This window comes from Helobdella robusta (assembly GCF_000326865.2).
Source record: "Helobdella robusta unplaced genomic scaffold HELROscaffold_23, whole genome shotgun sequence".
NCBI lineage: Eukaryota > Metazoa > Annelida > Clitellata > Rhynchobdellida > Glossiphoniidae > Helobdella > Helobdella robusta.
Genome location: NW_008704216.1, coordinates 1385257 through 1405399, shown reverse-complemented (window position 1 = coordinate 1405399; position 20143 = coordinate 1385257). Strand labels below are relative to the sequence as shown.

Sequence of the window (20143 nt, the reverse complement as noted above, 5' to 3'; positions counted from 1 at the left end):
ATGATGATGATGATTATGGTATCTTATAACGAAATTTAAAAATCAATTTTATCATTAATTTAATCAGATGATGCTGATCTGGCAGGCAAAGATAGCATCGACAACAACAACAACAACAACAACAACAACAATAATAATAATAATAAAAACAATAATAATAAAGATAATAACAACAACAACAATAATAATAATAACAATAGCATCAATAACAATCATTTCGATACATTTTCAGCACCTAAAGCTCAATTCTTTAACGTGAACAACGCCAGCAACGAATGTAACAACAACAATAATAATAACATCAATAACAACAACAACAACAACAACAACAACAACAACAATAACATCAATAACAACAAACGAATTAATAATAGTAACAATGACAACAGCAGTAACAGTGATCCAGTAAATAATTACTACTACGAAAGCGTAAATAATAATAACAACAACAATAATAATAGTAATAATAATCTTTTCAAAATGACGTCATTTGAGTTATTTATAGCCCGTATGATATCGATGATATATCTATCGCACATGTGTGATACCTATTTGCCGGAGAATGTTAACGTTGATGACTTGATCATTCCGAAGTGAGATACAAATTTTGATTGGTTGATTGGTTGATTGGATAGCTGGTTAATTGGTTGGTTGATTGGATGGTTGGTTGATTGATTGGTTGGTTGGTTGGATGGTTAGTTGATTGATTGGTTGGTTGGATGGTTGGTTGAATGATGGATCAGTTTGTTGATTTGTTGGTTATTGAATGCTGAATAAGTTATTTTCGTCATCCAAACAGAACATACAACTTCAAAACTATGCCTAGTTCAAACCTCAACACTTTTAATTGCAACGACAAACCAACAACAACAACAACAACGACAACGAACAAGACAACGACAACTATATTATCGTCCATTCCGTCATCACCAATCACAACGCCTCAGACACCATTCGTAACATTCCCTCCTACATACAACCAATCACCGCTCTCCATTCTTATGACCTCATCGTATCAATCAACCAATGAAAAAAGTCGAAAAATTTTCGGTCTTTCCCTATTGGATACGGTTCGTTGTTACGGGCAACCATTTCCCGGGGCCATTTTGAGGTTGATGGCTTGGATTGGAATGGCGGGGAAAAGTTCGGTAGGCGTGTTCAGGAAGTCAGGGGTTAAGAGAAGAATCGAGGGATTAAAAATGAACTTGGATGAGAACGCCGGTGGGTCGGTTTTTCATTTCATTTTGAATTTTAAAAGTAACTTTCTTTTAGAGCGTTTGTCATCTTTGTTTCTGTCAAATTTCATCATCATCACCACCACCATCTTCATCTTCCTCTTCTTCCTCATCATCTTCCTCTTCTTCCTCATCATCTTCCTCTTCTTCCTCATCATCTTCCTCTTCTTCCTCATCATCTTCTTCCTCATCCTCCCCACCAAAGACGCGGTAGACTTCGATGGAGTGGCCATTTACGATTCGGCGGACGTTTTGAAGTTGTACCTGCGCGAGGTTCCTGGCTCCATTCTGACCAGGCAGTACTCCAAACTACTCGTTCTGCTTTTTACTCGTTAGTATCTCATCCATCTATTCATTCGTTCGTTCATTAATTAATTAATTAATTAATTCATTCATTCATTCATTCATTCATTCATTCAGTCAGTCAGTCAGTCACTCACACACTCACTCACTCACTCATTCATTCATTCACTCATTCATTCACTCATTCATTCATCAGATGTTCCGAAACACTTGCACATGAAGTGCCTTCAACACGTCACGTGCCTCCTGCCAGATGAAAACAGGGCGGCTCTGATGATGATGCTGACCTTCCTCAAGGATGTCACCTCAAATTCCGAGGTCAACCAGGTCAGTATAATGATGATGATGATGATCATGACAATGGTGATGATCGTGATTATGATGGGTAAGAAGATGATGAAGCTGAAAATAATTATCATCATTTCGAACGTTACTCACATCTTCATTCCTTCTCCCAGATGAATGCTGATAATTTGGCCGTCTGTTTCACTCCATCCTTCTTCTTACCATCATCCACTTCCGGCTGCAGTGACGTAAGCGGCGTAAACAAATATGGCGACCGGAAGAAGAAAAAAATTATGAAGCGGCTTCTGCAAAGTTCGGCACGAGCGGAGAATTTAAAATCTTTGACATATCAGAATCATTTATCTATGGATAAAAGTTACCAACGACAATATCAACAACACCAACAACAACAACAACATCAACAACAACAGTGTCAACAGCAACAAGAACAACAACCACAACAACATCAACAACAACATCATCAAAACAACAATCGCGCAATATTAAGCCAAAGCCTGGACAATAATCTGATTGAAAACAAAATTAAAAATCGAGATAGCAGTTTTCTCCATATTCAATCATTACCAGCACCAACCGTAATGACGTCATCAAAAACAAACAACAACACCAAAGAACTAATTAATGAAAACATGGCCGCCAAAGAATGTTTAAAATGCTTCATTGAGAATAACCAAGAGATATTCAAAGTATGTGTTAATGTTAGTTTCCATGAGATGTGCGTACGTGAGAACATATAGGTGTAAATTCCATAAACACACACACACACACGCACACACACGCACACACACACACACACACATACAAACACACACACATACACACACGCACACACACACACACATACAATCACATGTGGATTTAGGTTGAAGAAAATGTACACAGAGCAACACGTACAATATGTCAGCGGTTCAACTACTACCACAACAACATCAATAATAATAAGGATAATAATAGCAACGGTAATAATAATAGCAACAACAGAATAGCTATTTTAAAAACTTTGTTAGGAGAAGCTGTTGATGGCGCTATCGAGGTAATGATGATGATGACGATGTTGTTGTTGTTGTTGACGATGTTGTTGTTGTTGTTAATGATGTTGTTGTTGTTGACGATGATGATGATGATAACGATGATGAAACTTTCCAAACAACATGCAGGCAGTTGAAAGTGGCTTCCAATCATACCAATTCATCAACATCCTCAATGGCGTTAAAATTTACTACCAACATCCTCTTCTTCCTCCTCCTCATCATCTTAATCCTCTTTCTCCTCCTCATCATCTTCTTCATCATCATCACGGTCCCATTTGGGCGAGCAGTTCAATCATAGCTAGCAATCCAGCTGATCTAATTAACATAATAGCCAACGAAAGAGAAGAATGGGATGACATGCTGACCAGCTGGAACGTTCTGCAAAAGCCCACCCACGTGCCTGAAGTTGTTGCCAATTATGGCCGATATGAGCTGGAAAACCAAGTTGGGTCTACGGCCAACAGCTGGGATGCTCTGGAAAACCCCAGCGCTAAAATTAAATTAGGAGAATTCGATGGTTTTAAAATGAAAACTGATGATGATGATGATGGAGGTTATGAAAGAGAACGCAATGAAGACGGCAATAATGTTCACACTTCAGAGAACCAAAATGCCAACATCAACAACAACAACATCAACAACAACAACATCAACAACATTATCAAGAAGAATTTAACCTTCAGAACTGCAACTTGCGACGTGGTTCACTACTGCACAGCTTACGGACAGAACGATCTGGAGTTTTGCGAACTAAGGTCATTTTAAAATTATAAAAAAACTATAAATATTAAAATTAAAAAGCATTTAATTAATAATATTGGTGAATTAATATACAATCATATATGCTGCAATCCATCTGGAACATTAACGATGAAATGAAAAATGAACGCAGACTCCAGGCCAACTCGTCTGACGACTCCATCTCAATATTAACCAGCACATCCATACATCACCCGCACATCCCTACAGACAGTGACGTCATGTGTCGAGTGACGTTTGATCGATACGTCGCAGTTGCTACGGGCGACGGCCGCTCGACGCTTTTCCGGTTTTGCTGCCTTGACTTCCGGTTAGAGATCATTATCATCATCTCGGCTTTCACAATCATGATCGCTAACTACCATAATATTGAAAATAAAAATTATTATTATTATTATTATTATTATCATCACAGAGGTCACTCACCTGCCTGGTACAGAAAGGTTTTTCCGCACTGGTCAGCCAATAACATTTCGAGAATAAAAAATTACGTCGAGGACCTCAGTTAACATTGACCAACCAACCATTCACGTTCAAGAAACATAAATTAATATATTCAAATCATGTAAATAACGTTTTTAAGCCTCTTGAGTTACAATAATTAACATAAATTGTGTTAATTAATCAGGATTACTATAAATTTCGTCATTTAAACCAACAACATTCATCCCAATATTGAGTTAGAGTTAAGTTAGGCGGAGTTGACGGCCATGTACATCACGATAACGTAAGTTAACTATGCTTAAAGAAAGTTATTTTCATTAAAAAAAATCATATTTAAAAAGTTTACCAACCGTAAGTTTTTTAATCAAGAAAAAGACCATCCATGGCTAGTTTTTATTCAGAAGTAACTAAATAATTGGTCACAAAATCAATAATAATAATAATAAATAATAATAACAATAATAAAAACCATAATAATAATAATATTTATAAAATATTGATTGAAATAATATTAATAACAGTGGCATCAATGTAAGAAAGTTAACGACAAAACTATCAAATCAATTAATAACGATGTATATATACATATACTTATGTATTACTACAATACATATATATATTATATATATCATATTATATAATATATATATATATATATTACTACAGAGAAATATGTGTAATCGTTATATATATTTATATATGCTGTTATTGATTAGGCTACAAAAAATGCTATACATGAATAAATAAAGAAGTATATATATATATATATATATATATATATATATATATATATATATATATATATATATACGTATAAGTATTATATACGTGCTAGAAATACATGAATCTTTGTAGGTGATTGAATTAAGATTGATCATGTAATGATGAGATGAAAATGTGAAAGTATTAAATCGAAAAATAACGTTATTCAAGTAAACAAATTTAGTAGTAGTAGTAGTAGCAGCAGCAACATAGTAGTAGTAGCAACATAGTAGTAGTAGCAACATAGTAGTAGTAGTAGTAGTAGTAGTAGCAGGGGTTAGAAAAGTAGATAAAATGTGATTTAAATAAAAAAAATGAAATAAAAGTTATCGCATTTATTACGAAGATAACATAAATACATTATTTATTAATTATTATCATTGTGTAAATTATGATAATAATATAAATAGGGACTGTCAGTATAGGATGTCATCGCTCTTTCCGACACAATCCGACCTTGAAAGCCGCCAACGGTTGCGATGCTTCAAAATGTCACGAATATTCATTTTAAAAAATGGGGGTAAGTTGCGCTTAAGTGCGCTTTTAATCTGTAAAAAGACGTGCGTGACGTCACGGAAAAAAGTGAAAAATTGAACTCCTTTGACCCTCAATGAACCTTTTTTCCATGGAATTACGTTAAAATTTTTATTAATTAACTATAGAAATTAAACAATTGCAGAGGTGCCACATGAGATTTCACCCCACTCACTCGTCCCATCCACTTCGTCACTAAATGCTGCATTTTATTGACCCCCCACTCCCCTCCTCAAAGCGTGGCGTCATTTATGGACAGCCCCTAAATAAACATAACAGGTAAGTAGGTAATGAAAAGAACGAAAAAAATCGAAGAGAATCGTTTACAATATATACAGATTAGTCTGAGTTCTAATTCGAGAATTAACGAATGAATGAATGAATGAATGATGAATAAATAAATCAATGAACAAAGGAACGACGGAATGAATGGCTGATTGAGTGTAGAAATGAATGAATGTATAACTTAATGATTGAACAAAATCATCAAACAAATGCCTTCAGAGACAGGTTCAAGACAAATATACACAAAATAATAATAATAATATGAGCAAGAATACTAGCAGCAATAATAATAATAAAAATAATAAACGCAACACGGAAAACATTAATAAAATAATAGCCAAACTCCACGAATCACAGGAGTGGTGGGTAAAAAACTTAGGAGCAGTAATGAATAAGAGAAGAGGAGGTCCAGAAATAGTGATGTGCTGCGATCATACTAAATTACATTGCCTTCGTTTGGTCCGTAACTATATATATACACAAACACACACACACAGACACTAACAAACCTACAGACAGACACACACACATATACACAAGTATAAATCGAATATTGTTTGAATGGCGACGAACTCACAACTGTATGAATTCAGCACAATCCTACTCTAATGTTACGTGTTAAGTACATAATTAAATAAGCGATCTCATCTTTTCTGATTTCTACAAATGACCTATCTGGAAAGTCTAACTAATATATATATATAATATAAATATATAATAATATATATTATTATTATAATATAATATATATATTAAAATATATATTAAAATATATATTATAATATATATATATATATATATATATATATATATATATATATATAGTTCAAGTTACCTAGTATAGCATCGAAGAAGGAATGAATCAATAGTCATTGTGTTGTACAAGCTAAACACGAAATTATCATATATATATATATATATATATATATATATATATACATACACACATATATATATATTTATCCATATATATATATATATTTATCCATATATATGTTCATATCTGTATGAATAAACATTTACATGACGTTTTGAATGTAAATATTGCATGGCTAAAAATGCATATAATTAAACCTTATATACGCATATAATTATACACACACACACACACAAACACTTACACACTAATATGTATATGTATGTATGCATGTATGTATGTATGTATGTATACATGTATGTATGTATGTATGTATGTATGTATACAACAACGAAAAATCATGTTTATAAGACTGGTTAAAATAAAAACAGTTAAGTTTCAAGATTATAATTAGAGTTTAATAACAGCGTGTCAATAATTTAAATTATTAATAATAAGTAAAACAATAAGAACAAAAATAATAATAACAATAATAACAGCAATAATAATAATAACAACAACAACAATAAAAATAATAAATTAACTCATGTGGTTATATAAATATAAAATGAACACATAAGCAAAAGAATTTTTGCTTGAATGTATGTATGTGAGTATGTGCGAGTCCATGGTTCGTGTGTGTGTGTGTATGTATGTATGTATGTGTGTATACATGCATGTATGTGTGTGTGTATGTTTGCTGAATGAAAATTACATTGATAAAAAACATCAAAGTATGTTTAACATGCTTAACACTATTTATGAGAATAGAGTATGGAGTAAAACCAATAATAATATTAATATATTATTATAATATTATATTATTATTATATTATTATTATTAGCTCTAGTGAAATTAACGATATTAGACTAGGTTAATAATTGGAAAGAATAATGAAGAGCGACCTTGCAATAATTTATGAAGGAACGATGATGAATAAATTAATTAATTAACCAATGAATAAACTAGGAATACGTATCTATCTATCTATCTATCTATCTATCTATCTATCTATCTATCTATCTATCTATCTATCTATCTATCTATCTATCTATCTATCTATCTATCTATCTATCTATCTATCTATCTATCTATCTATCCATCTATCTATCGATCAATCAATCAATCAACCAACCAATCAATCAATATGCCCTTCAATTAAACAATTCAAAGACATTTTAATCATTCATTTATCCATCCATCCATCCACCCGTCCATTCACCCATTAATTCATCCATCCATTCACCATCCACCATCTGTTCATTTTGCATTAATGGATGCTTTGTTAGCTGCTGATGAAGTTGACGCCGGCGCTGATGACGACGACGACGGTGGTGGTTGTGGTGGTGGAATAGTTGCGTTGTTTATACATAGGTTATTATTATTACTACTACTACTATTGCCATTAGCGTTACTGCTATTGGTCGAGTTGCTCTCTTTGTCCGCCTTCAATCTCTCATTTGAAAAGATTTTCCTCTTCCTTAGGTGATGTTGTGATGATGATGATGGTGGTGGTGGGTTTCTGCTGCTGCTGCTGGCATTGGAGATCGTCAGATTCGTAACTAACTCGTCCAAAGTTTTCCACAACTCCTCTCTCGCCTCATGTTTCTGCTTATTTCTGCAAGGAGACAATCGATCGATCAATCAATCAATCAATCGATCAATCAATCAGTCAACCAATTAATCAATCAATTAATAGCTTCCAGCTAGAGCAACAACTATCAACTAACAAATTAACTCTCTGAAGATAGGAACTAGTAAGTTGATCAAAGAGCTGCCTATTCATGTCGACCATAGATTTCAAAATATTGTAAACCAAAGTCATTATCATCTGGTTCCAGTGTTCTAATTTATATAGCGCATTGAAGGTCAGGGGCATTATTTCCGCTATGTTCTCTTCGATCAGACCGAGGATGTACTCATTGTTCCAATAATATAAGGAACGCTCTGCAATCTAGAGATGAAGGTGAGAGTGATGATGATGGTGATGAGAGTTATGATGATGATGAGAGTGATGATGATGATGATGGTGACGATGAGAGTGATGATGACGATGATGATGACGATGGTGATGATTAGATGAGAGATATCTATGAAGATGATGACAGGATTGTTAAGGCTGCTGATGAAAAGGAATGCCTCAACAACGGCAAGTAATGACGACCTGGCCATGCTGCTGAAGATGATGACTATGATCGTCGTCATCACTATCATCGTCATCATCTCCATCATCATCATCATCATCATCATCATTACCTGGAAGTGAGAACTGGACATGCATTTGGAGAGTTGTTTGAAAAGAGGAGTGACAACCTTCTTGAACTCACTCGGGTCGATAACATCTAATATCTCCTCCATCTCCCCCAAGAACATCACCTTGGTGTTGTTGTTGTTGATTATGTTGTTGTTGATTATGTTGTTGTTGTTATGTTGTTGTTGTGCTGATGATGATGTTGTTGTTGATGTTGATATATTTTATGTTAATATTTCTGTATTTGATGACGCTTATTGATGAGGGTGCAGTATAACTAGCATATTATCGCCACCAGTAACACCATCATCATCATCATCATCATCATCGTCGTCATAACCAACTTCTTTTTGACTTGATGTCTTTGGCCAGTATTTTAGTAACTCATGAATAACCTAAGTGCATATCAATGAATTTGAATGAAAGGATGAATGACTGAGTAAATGAATGTGAATATGAATGAATGAATGAATGAATAAAAGAACGAATGAAAGAACGAATGAATGAAAAAATATGAATAAATAAAACCCACAGGTCCCGTTAATGTTGAATCCTTTTCAATGAACTGAACCACACAGTAGGTTAACTGAAGCAGTTGTATCAATTGATTGCATTAATAACAACACACACGCACACACACACACGCGCGCGCATACACGCACACACGCACACGTACACACGCACATACTTGGACGTGGTATATATTAAGGGTTCTGGCTTTGTGTAATGGCATTAAGACTTTCAACAAGAAATGCTTATGCTCCGATTTTAATGGCAGCGCAAACCCATTTATTATGCTGTATGTGTAAATAAATATATATATACATTTATAATAACTATAATTATAATTAATAATTATAAATAATAATAATGAGGAGAAGAGGAATTAACCTTCCAAGAATTTCTAATAGCTCCCCGACTCCGTTGAAACTCTCCTGCTCATATGTGAACCTAAGAGGAATGAGTGAAAAAAAAAATAAATTAACTCGTTTTTTAATCAATCAATCAATCATTCAATCAACTAATTATTCAATCAATCAGTCAACCTTAAAAATATATTATTAATGTGCTTCCTTATGAACGCTCTCAAGCCAAGAAACTTTCCATAGATTCTGTGTAGAACTGTCTTCAAGCAATCTCTCTCTCTTGGATCCTCTGTGTCAAATAGCTCTAACAGCTGTCAATCAATCAATCAATTAATCAATCAATTAATCAATCAATTAATCAATCAATAATAGATTGATCGATCAATCAATCAATCAATCAATCATTCAGTCATTCACTCATTTAACAGACACAATAACAAAACATAGAACCATTAGTAATATCATTAATTCTTACTCATTACCTGTAAAACAAATTTCTGGTCAATGAATTTCTTTGCCGTGCTGGGTTGAAAGTCAGATGACTCCAAAAACCTCAAGAAAATCTCGTAAACGAACTATGCATGTGTGTGTATATGCGTGTGTGTGTGTGTGCGGGTGTGTGTGTGAAATTGGATTATGTCAAATTATTTTTAAGATCTAGGAAATAAGAGTTAGTGTAACAGTCTGATATTCCAAAAGAGAGAGAAAAAAGAGAGAGAAAGAGAGAATTAAAGAAAGAGAGGTAAAGTGATAAAGAAAAAGAATTAGTGCAACAGATAGATAAGCAGAGAGGCAGAAAAAAAAGAGAGATCGAGAGAGATATCCAGATGCACCACCATCAAAAAACACTAACTTGTAAATGTGGCCAGGTAAGTTCAAGATTGGGATCATCTTCCTCGGGGTCGAAGTAAGGGTTCTCTTTAGGAGGCAGTGGTCTGAATATATTTACTGCCACCTAAATAGTGGAGAGAAAAATTTTCATTTTTGGAGAATAATTCTTTTCAAATTGTTGCATACAATGTGAGTAGAAGTAAGAGTACAGCCATATAACCCATACCAATAATGTTATCATAATTGCTACTTCAATGAGTAGATGAGCTAATCAATAGATTAATATTATATAATTGAAAAAGATCATAACAACAAAAAGTTATAACCATTTTGACAATTTCCGGATAAACGACGTCAGTTAGGACCCCTCTGTTGCTGTTGATGTACTCAATAAGTTCATTTAGGCAGGCCCTCTTGACCTCCTTGCTCTTGATGTCAGCCAGTGGGTCGTAAAAATCGAATGTTACTGCACACTGTTGTATCTTTTTGATGAATGTAGATGACTGCTCATTCGCTGGAAGATCTGGTGGGTGGGGATGATTTTTGGTAATTAAAATTAGTCTTTGGAGTCAGTGGTTATATGTGAATCAACTCTCTACAATATTTGTTTAAAGAGCATATAATTATAAACATTTTTCATCAATTAAAGATCATATAAATTAAAATTTGGTATAAACAAAATTTTACAAACAAAAAAGCATTTAGATACAAGTGAAAAACAGCCAAATCAGTTCACAATGTAAATTTTAGGCATAGTATTTATTATTTAAATCAGCCTAAACCTAAATGCCATGGAAACAATCAGTAAATAACAAGAGTGGTAAAAAGGAACCTTTAAGAAGTGGCAATGCCTGCAATTCTACATTGTCCTTGTGACCGAAATGTGAAGATCCTCCATTCCTCCGGGCCCGCCTGTGTGCCACCTTGTTGTAAGGGTCGATTTTGTCTACAAACTTTGCCGAACCAGTACTCATCTTATTTGTTTTATCGTGTAAATTTTCAAAATGTGCAATCAAATCAATGTAGTTTTCTTCTTGTTTATTTTATTATTATGCATTTATCTTCTAAAGTAGGTCCTGTCTAATTAATTATTATTGCTAATTAAATTTTGTTTGACAATGAAAACAGGAAGAACAAAACAAACTCTAAACTAAACCAAACTAGCAAATTTTTCAACAGCAAATATTTTTTATTCTATTGTGATTTTTGTTTTGATACCGACATGATTTAAAATCTAATTAAAAATTAATTATATATCTATTATAATTATATATATATTAATATTTTATTTTATATAAGGAAAAATGTCAATAATGATAATCTAATTCAATTCTGGATTATCGATTTAAGAGTCTAATTTTAGAAATAAAAAAAAAATTTCAAACATTTTTTAATTGAAACTTTTAAAAAATAATTCTCTCGCCAAAATGAAAGATATTGTCATTGAAACAAACGAATTTTATTTACAGACAAAAAGAGGCCATTTTTGTTTTACACTACACACAAAATGTTATGCGCTTGATTAAATTAAATATTAAATAATTTTTTTAAAATAAGTTTTTAAAAATATTACAACTTAAATATTTAAAAAAAAAACATTTATTTTATTAATTTTTTATTAAAACTACAATAAAATATAACAACATTTTTAAGTATAAAAAATTTAAATTTAAAATTCAGCCATTTAATAAACATTTAAAAATGAATCGACATATTTTCACCAAAATAAGTTTCGAAATTGATTTTCAAAGTTTCAAGAGCCATTTTTTAATCTAACTACAAAAAGAAAAATTTATTTTACAAAAAATTAAAACGGAAACAAAAATTTACACATAAAAACATTATTATAATTTAGATAAATAAATAATAATAACATTAGGGAGCTGTTGCTTCAAACCAAAGTCTACAAAACTGCAGCAGCCACTATTTCTGCCTATTCTCAGCCCGTTGTAATATTAAAATTAGGAATATGTTGATGATGGCCGCCCGCTGGTCATCATGATAATGATCGTCGTCTCTTTTTAAAAAATGTCCGACCATAATACTGCCATGTATTTTCATGCTGATTTACTTTAAAGTATGCTGTTTCCTTGCTCCGAAGCAGAAGTTTCTTAACCCACTGTTGTTTTTTTTTGTTAGTAGTCCGGCATTTTAGGCTGGCCGTCTGCTCTCGTGTAAAATTTGGAGATACAGCTTGTTTGAATTTATCAATTTTCTTCCTACATTCCTAAGGTAATTAACTACTATTAAATTTTACTAACTTTTAAAATAAACTGTTGGTTAGTAAGATAAAGTAATTTATTGTGAGAATATGTTTCACTTTCATTTATAAATGCACATTGAAATGATTACATAAAAATGAAATTGTGAATTAATAAATTCAGCAAGTTTATATATTAGGTTTTTCCCTGAACCAAGTATATATATATATTTATTTGTAATAATTTTTTCAAGTAGTTTCTCATTAATTGCCAATCCCACCAGGATTGACACTGTGTTTGTGCTATTGTTGTTGTTGCTGCTGCTTTTGAAGTAAAAAACTCACACTCCTGTCTCCACCAAGGTGTCAGTTACTGATTGCTATCTCAACAAAAACAACAAGGAAGACAGCTACATCAACGACATCAAAAGCAGCTTCAACAGCATAATCATCATCATGGTGCATTTTACTGGATCAATGAAATTAACAATAAATGAAGCAGAGAACTTGAGGCCCACGGATTTTGCTCTGAGACATCAGGTCTCTTTTTTTTCTTTAAAATAATTATTTTTTTAAATTATTATTTTTGAAAACTATTCAATACGTAATTATGTCTCAAATAATTTTATTATTATTATCATTTTGACAATGTGTTGTGATACATTATTTTAAAGAAGCAGCCTTTATTACAAGTTGTTTGACGCTTATGTGGTTATTGTATATTTTCTGCATTAATATCTTTTAATTTTATTCATAATTTCATGTTTGTGAATCTTATTAAGTTACTATTTATTTATCATATTCATTGGTAAAATTTTAAAAGGATGCACCATAACAAAACTTTCTCTAATTTAGGTGGTAGGACTAATAGCCAAAGGTCAACAGCAACTTCTGGACCCCTACATCTCGATCGATGTTGATGATACTCTCTTGGGGCGAACGACGACCAAACCAAAGACACTAAAACCAGTATGGAATGAAGATTTTTCAATGGAGGTTCGCAATGGGCAGAACATCTGTTTGACTGTATTTCACGATGCTGCCATACCCCCGGACGAGTTCGTTGCCAACTGCACCATTGCTTTCGAGGACATTGTCGATAAGAAGTCCTCTGATATATGGGTCTGCTGCTCATCATGTTTCATATCATTTTTCTTCTAATTATTGTTATCATTAACTACACCACTACTACATATTAACACACGCGCACACGCATGCACACACGCGCACATTCTTACATGCTGTCAGGTTGACTTGGAACCTACTGGTCGATTGCATGTGATGGTCGAACTCAATGGAACCACTTCTGACGGTTGGTTGGTTGGTTGGTTGGCTGGTTGGCTGGTTGGTTGGTTGATCAGCTATTGATTGATGGATTGACTTTTTGACTTCTTGAATCACTGCCTCATCTGTTATTTTTTGATGATTACAAATACACTTAACCGCCGTCATTCGGATTTTCGTTAACTCTTATTTACCGAAAATATTTGAACTAATCCCTAACCAACGGTTGGGCGTGGCTTACTACAGAATTACCTAAAGAGAGGATCTTTAAAGAGAAAGAGGGACCTATGCACAAGAGAAGAAATGCCCTGAAGCGTCGAGTCCACCAAGTTAATGGTCACAAATTCATGGCTACGTTTTTCAAACAACCGACATTTTGCTCCATTTGTAAGGAGTTTATCTGGTTAGTTGGCGAGATTAGTAATTAGTACTGGGGTGTGATTATGACGATGACGATGATGATGAAGTTGATTATGATGATGACGGGGACGATGGCGAGGAAGACGTTATGATCTTTTTATTATTTACTCTCACCAAGGGGCATCATGTCTCCGCAGGGCTACCAGTGTCAAGGTGAAATCGCTATTTCTATTTTTATCGTCATCATCATCATCTATGTTATTATTATTATTATTATTTATCCTCTTCTTCATCATCATTTCTCTCTTTTTCTCACTTCTTCTCTCTCTCTCTCTCTCTCTCTCTCTCTCTCTCTCTTCATAGTTTGCACGTGCGTAGTACACAAAAGATGTCACCAGAGTGCAGTGACCAAATGCCCTGGACTCAAAGAGACCGTAGCCGACGAGGATACAAGTCTGGTTAGTTAGTGAATTAGTGGATGGATGGATCAAAAGACGGATGAATTGATTGACGGATGGATGAATGGTTGAATGACGAATGAACGACAACTCAACCAGCCATAGTTAGCTAGTTTATAGTTATTAAGAGATTAGTTATTTAGTGGATGGATGCATGAATGTTTGAATGAATGAACGAACGAATGAATGAATGAATAGATGAATGAATAGATGAAGGAATAGATGGATGAATGTTTGAATGAATGAATGACAAATGAATCAATGAACCACCGACCAATAAGGTTTCGGGGCAGCGTTTCAACATAAACGTACCCCATCGTTTCCACGAGCACAACTACAAAAGGTTCACGTTCTGCGATCATTGTGGCTCCATGCTCTATGGGCTGATCAATCAAGGACTCAGATGTCAAGGTCGTTGGATATTTTTAAAGTTAATTCATCCATTAGTTTAGACCTTCATTCATTCACTCGTTCATTTTTTTGCCCATCAAATGATTTTTTAGCGTTTTCTCTCTTTAGTCCATTCGTCTATCAGCCAATGAGTTTTTTTTTCTACCAAGTTTTCCATCCTTCCTTCGATCCGTTCATTCATTCATTTGTTCATTCATCCATCCATCCATCCAGTATGCAAACTGAACGTTCACAAACGTTGTCTGAAGAACGTGCCGAACAACTGCGGCATCAACACGAAGTACATGGCCAAGGTCCTGCAGGAGTTAGGCATCTGTGGGGACAAATTAGGATCCACTACCAAGAGAAAAAAAGTGATGTGCCGTTTTTGAGATGTCGACGATGATGATGATGGCGATGGAGATGATTATTTCAAATAAATTAACGATTTAATTAGCTAATTATAATATTTATAATTTATTTTCCGAACAAACAGTCAGCCATTAGTGACTCACAGAGGACAGCAGGCTAGTAATTAACATTAATCTCCGCATCTGCTTAATGATAAACTATAATTAATAAAAACGCCTCAGCCATCGCTGGGCATATAATTAGCATAATTTTATAGGGTTATTTCAATTTTTTTAGCAATTCATACAATTGGTCTAGTCTGCATATCCCATTGACAGTTATATCTTCTAATTGCATTGGATGCATTGTCAGATTAGAGCTAATTTACATACATGTGCATTCTAGATGACGACGAAGGTCCAGGATCATCATCATCACCGGGCACTCGTTCATCCTCAAATAAGGACATCGACCTTGAACTTATGGGTTATTCCGGGGCCACGTCATCTTCATCGTCATCGATGAATTATGATTCTTCTGCCTGCATGGCGCTACATAAATTCAATCTAATCAAAGTTCTCGGGAAAGGGAGCTTTGGAAAGGTTCGTAGAATCTACTGCATTTCTTCATTTGTCCATCTATTTTTATATCAATCAATCAGCCAATCAATCGATCGATCAAAGATTATTCAACCAAGTTATCAATAAAACACCAACTAGTAAACCATTGGTTAATCAATAAGCCAACCAATCAGTGAGCCAACCAATCACTGAGCCGACCAATAACTGAACAGGTCCTGCTGGCCGAGTTGAAAGGAACAGACGAAGTATACGCCATAAAAGTGTTGAAGAAGGAGGCCATCTTGCAGGAGGACGACGTGGAATGCACGATGACCGAGAAAAGGATCCTCGCCCTGTCAGCCAAGCACCCATTCCTCACATCACTACATTCCTGCTTTCAAACTAAGGTACCTACACAACTGTTTCTCTAATGGCATTGGCCGGTTTGAATTTGTGTTAAATGTGATTGGTCGGTTCGAATTTTCATTATATGTCACGGGCTGGTCTGAATTTTTATTAGTTGTGATTGACTGGTTTGAATTGTAATTAAATGTGATTGGCTGGTTTGCATTTTTTTCATTAGATGTGATTGGCTGCTTTTTCAATCTTTCACGTGATCTCATATTTCGTCGAATGAACGCTACACGAAATTTTCATCCACGTAGGACCGATTATTTTTCGTGATGGAGTACGTGAACGGAGGCGACCTGATGTTCCAGATCCAGAAGACGAGGAAGTTCGACGAAAACAGGGCTCGATTCTATTCGGCCGAAGTGACTCTGGCTCTCATGTTCCTCCATCGTCATGGCATCATTTATAGGTTGGTTGGTCGGTCGGTCGGTTCGTTCTGTCGGTTGGTTCGCTCGCTGGCTGGCTTTTCATGCATGACCGCGATGAAGACCTAAGTCGGATCAGTTCACTTTAATTCATTGGTGGTTTTGGTTCGCCGTGATTGGTTGTTGACTCCGACATCACAATCACCATCATCATCATCAATACTCACTAGGGATCTCAAACTGGACAACATCCTGTTAGACATAGACGGGCACTGCAAGATTGCGGACTTCGGCATGTGCAAGGAGGGCATGAGCCCTGGGAAGACCACCCACACATTTTGCGGAACCCCAGATTATATTGCCCCGGAAGTAGGTGTCGTTGTTATCGTTCTTGATGATGATGCCGTTGTTCTTGATGATGATGATGCCGATACCCGATAGATTCTGCAAGAACTGGATTACGACACCTCAGTCGATTGGTGGGCATTAGGAGTCCTCATGTACGAGATGATGGCCGGTCAGTTCATTAACATAATTTATTCATTTTTTTTACTCTCAATTGCCAAGTTATTAACATAATTTTTGCATTCCTTCAGGTCAACCACCATTTGAGGCTGATAATGAAGAGGATTTATTCGAGTCCATACTTCACGATGATGTTCTCTACCCTGTGTGGCTGTCAAAGGAAGCCGTCTCCATATTGAAAGGAGTTAGGAATGATGGAGTGAATGAAGGAATGAATGAAATGAGTGAATGAAGGGTTAGGGTTAGGGTTATGAATGAATTTATAAACGAATGGGCAGATAAATGAGTGAGTATACCAATAAATGTACTAACTCTCCACCATCCAAACAACAAACAAACGAACGAACGACAACAGCCCCTAACTTACCCACACACTCGTTTATCATTAGTTCATGACGAAAAGTCCGGCAAAGAGGTTGGGGTGTGTGAAGGCCCATGGAGGCGAGCGGGCCGTCCTCATACATTCGTTCTTTCATGATAAAGTTGATTGGGAGGCCCTCGAAGAAAGGAAAATTACCCCTCCCTTCAAGCCCAATATCGTTAGTTCAGCTCTTTTTAAATGCTAGATTTGATTTCTGTGGTGCAGAGTTTGTTGGCTTTCCGAGTGGATTTGCCTCACACCTCTCTTTACATCTCTTCTCTCTCTCTCTCTCTCTCTCTCTCTCTCTCTCTCTCTCTTTCTCTCTCTCACTTACACACGTACACCTCACACGCACGCACACGCACGCACAGAAAACACGAACGGACGTGAGCAACTTCGACAAAGATTTCACCTCGGAGGAGCCAACACTGACGCCCGTCAACCCGGAAATAGTTGAGGCCATCAATCAGGAAGAATTCGCCGGCTTCTCATTCGTCAACGAGGACTATGGCAAGTTTGAATACTGTCCAATCATAAGCAGCGTGGCCGGGTCAAAGAGGTCAGCGGCTGAATGCATCAGCCAATCAAAATCCGCTCCAGAAGGTGCTAGTAGTAACATTAGTGGAGACAATAACAACAACAACAACAATAATAATAATAACAGTAATATTGGTAATAACAATAATAGTAATAATAATAATCCAATTGGTGATGTTGTTGGTGGAGTGGCTGGTCTGGCAGTCCGTGGCGCAGATAGTGGCGAAAAAAATTAATATGATTGTCAGGATGGCTGATTGATTGGTTGGTTAATTTGTTGATTGATTGGTTAGTTGGTTGGTTGGTTGGTTGGCTGGTTGGTTGGTAGGTTGGTTGGTTGGTTGGTGGGTGGGTGAGTGGATTGATTGATTGATTGATTGATTGATTGATTGATTGATTGATTGATTGATTGATTGATTGATTGATTGATTGATTGATTGATTGATTGATTGATTGATTGATCGATCGATTGGTTGATTGACTGATCGATTGGTTGATTGATTGATCGATTGGTTGATTGATTGATCGATCGATCGAATGCTAACTTTTTTAATTAATAGTGTTTAAATACCATCAAAATCTATTATATATAAGAATGTAGAAAATAATTTTTCGTTTATACCATTCTCTGGCGATCGAGTGATGGAGAAGAAAAGTATAAAAATGAATGAATGAATGACTGGATGAATAAACGAACGAATGAATGAACGAATGAATGAACGAATAAATGAATGGAATGAATGAAGAAATGAAGAATTGGATAAACGAACGAATGTTTATATAACAAATAAGAAATCTGTTGAAATTTGTACAAACAATACATATATATCTTATCTCGTTCATTCCTTGAATAATTTTTACTATCACCATCATCCCCACCATCACCTCCACCATCATCGTCGTCGTCGTCATCATCACCACCAACAACAACTGACTAGCGAAGATAATCTGTCTCTTCTTTCTTCACGATAATTTTTTGCTATATAAAGTTGTTATGTATTGTAATATATGAAGGTACCAATACTATATATATATACATATATATTTATATATATATATATATATATATATATATATATATATATATATATATATATATTTATACATATGTGTATATAAATATTGAAAGTATTTTATATTGTTTATTTATTTTAATTTGTTATATTTATAACATTTTGCATCATGTTTTTTTCAGTAATAATCATAATTTATTTTTTAAATATATTAATAATCATAATAAAGATAATAATAATCATAATAAAGATAATAATCATCATCGTCGTCATTATCATTACCATTGCCTGTGTGTGTGTGTGTTTTTTCTATTCATGTCTTTAAATGTTGACGCTAAGAACTGCAGATTTTATAAAAATAGTGATTACCGTGTTGATTGACGTTGTTGTTGATGTTTTTGTTATTGTTGATGTTGTTGTTGTTGATGCTTTTGTTGATGTTGATGTTGTCTTTGTTGATGTTGTTGTTGTCTTTGTTGATGTTGTTGTTGGCTTTGTTGATGTTGTTGTTGCCTTTGTTGTTGTTGCCTTTGTTGTTGTTGTTGTTGATGATGATGTTGTCTTTGTGTTGCTGTTGTTAATTTATGCTGTAACTAATCGTCGAGATATTTAATAATGATGATTGTATAACAATAAACATACAGTCGACAAAATGCTGCAAATTTTTCTCTTAATTAGTTTCCCTGCTTTTATTATTATTACTATTATTATTATTATTGTTGTTGTTGTTGTTTTTGTTACTGCATTTATAAATATTGATCTTTTAATCATTCATATTATTATTTATCGTTATAGATCTGACTAGCTAATATATCCATTCCAACTTACGCTGATATATTGTGCTATATATATAATATAATTATT

The 20143-nt window shown here is 34.5% G+C and overlaps 2 protein-coding genes across 2 annotated transcripts in view; one reads left to right on the top strand and one right to left on the bottom strand.

Moving 5' to 3' along the window:
* Positions 1–11943, bottom strand: part of HELRODRAFT_187003 (hypothetical protein) — a gene marked incomplete at its 3' end in the record, with an annotated part of 12010 nt that extends 67 nt beyond the window's left edge. The window contains exons 1-13 of the mRNA XM_009018994.1: positions 11297–11943; positions 10791–10987; positions 10487–10588; positions 10116–10208; positions 9814–9944; positions 9659–9718; positions 9456–9564; positions 9300–9353; positions 9112–9162; positions 8773–8892; positions 8247–8470; positions 7932–8134; positions 1–22 (exon numbers count right to left, since the gene is read on the bottom strand). The exon at positions 1–22 is cut by the window's left edge and continues 67 nt beyond it. Of these exons, the coding sequence (XP_009017242.1) occupies positions 1–22; positions 7932–8134; positions 8247–8470; positions 8773–8892; positions 9112–9162; positions 9300–9353; positions 9456–9564; positions 9659–9718; positions 9814–9944; positions 10116–10208; positions 10487–10588; positions 10791–10987; positions 11297–11438 (1508 nt within the window). The 5' untranslated portion in view covers positions 11439–11943. The remainder of the gene's footprint in view (positions 23–7931; positions 8135–8246; positions 8471–8772; positions 8893–9111; positions 9163–9299; positions 9354–9455; positions 9565–9658; positions 9719–9813; positions 9945–10115; positions 10209–10486; positions 10589–10790; positions 10988–11296) is intronic.
* Positions 11944–13120: 1177 nt separating this feature from the next.
* Positions 13121–18502, top strand: HELRODRAFT_78764 (hypothetical protein; the record flags this gene model as incomplete). The annotated part of the gene is made up of 16 exons (XM_009018993.1): positions 13121–13204; positions 13520–13786; positions 13913–13976; positions 14195–14351; positions 14487–14521; positions 14672–14766; positions 15048–15177; positions 15391–15540; positions 15913–16109; positions 16301–16474; positions 16733–16887; positions 17074–17212; positions 17285–17360; positions 17440–17552; positions 17758–17907; positions 18101–18502. 16 exons carry the CDS (start codon positions 13121–13123, stop codon positions 18500–18502), a joined length of 2388 nt encoding a protein of 795 aa, XP_009017241.1.
* Between the last annotated feature and the right edge of the window lie 1641 nt (positions 18503–20143).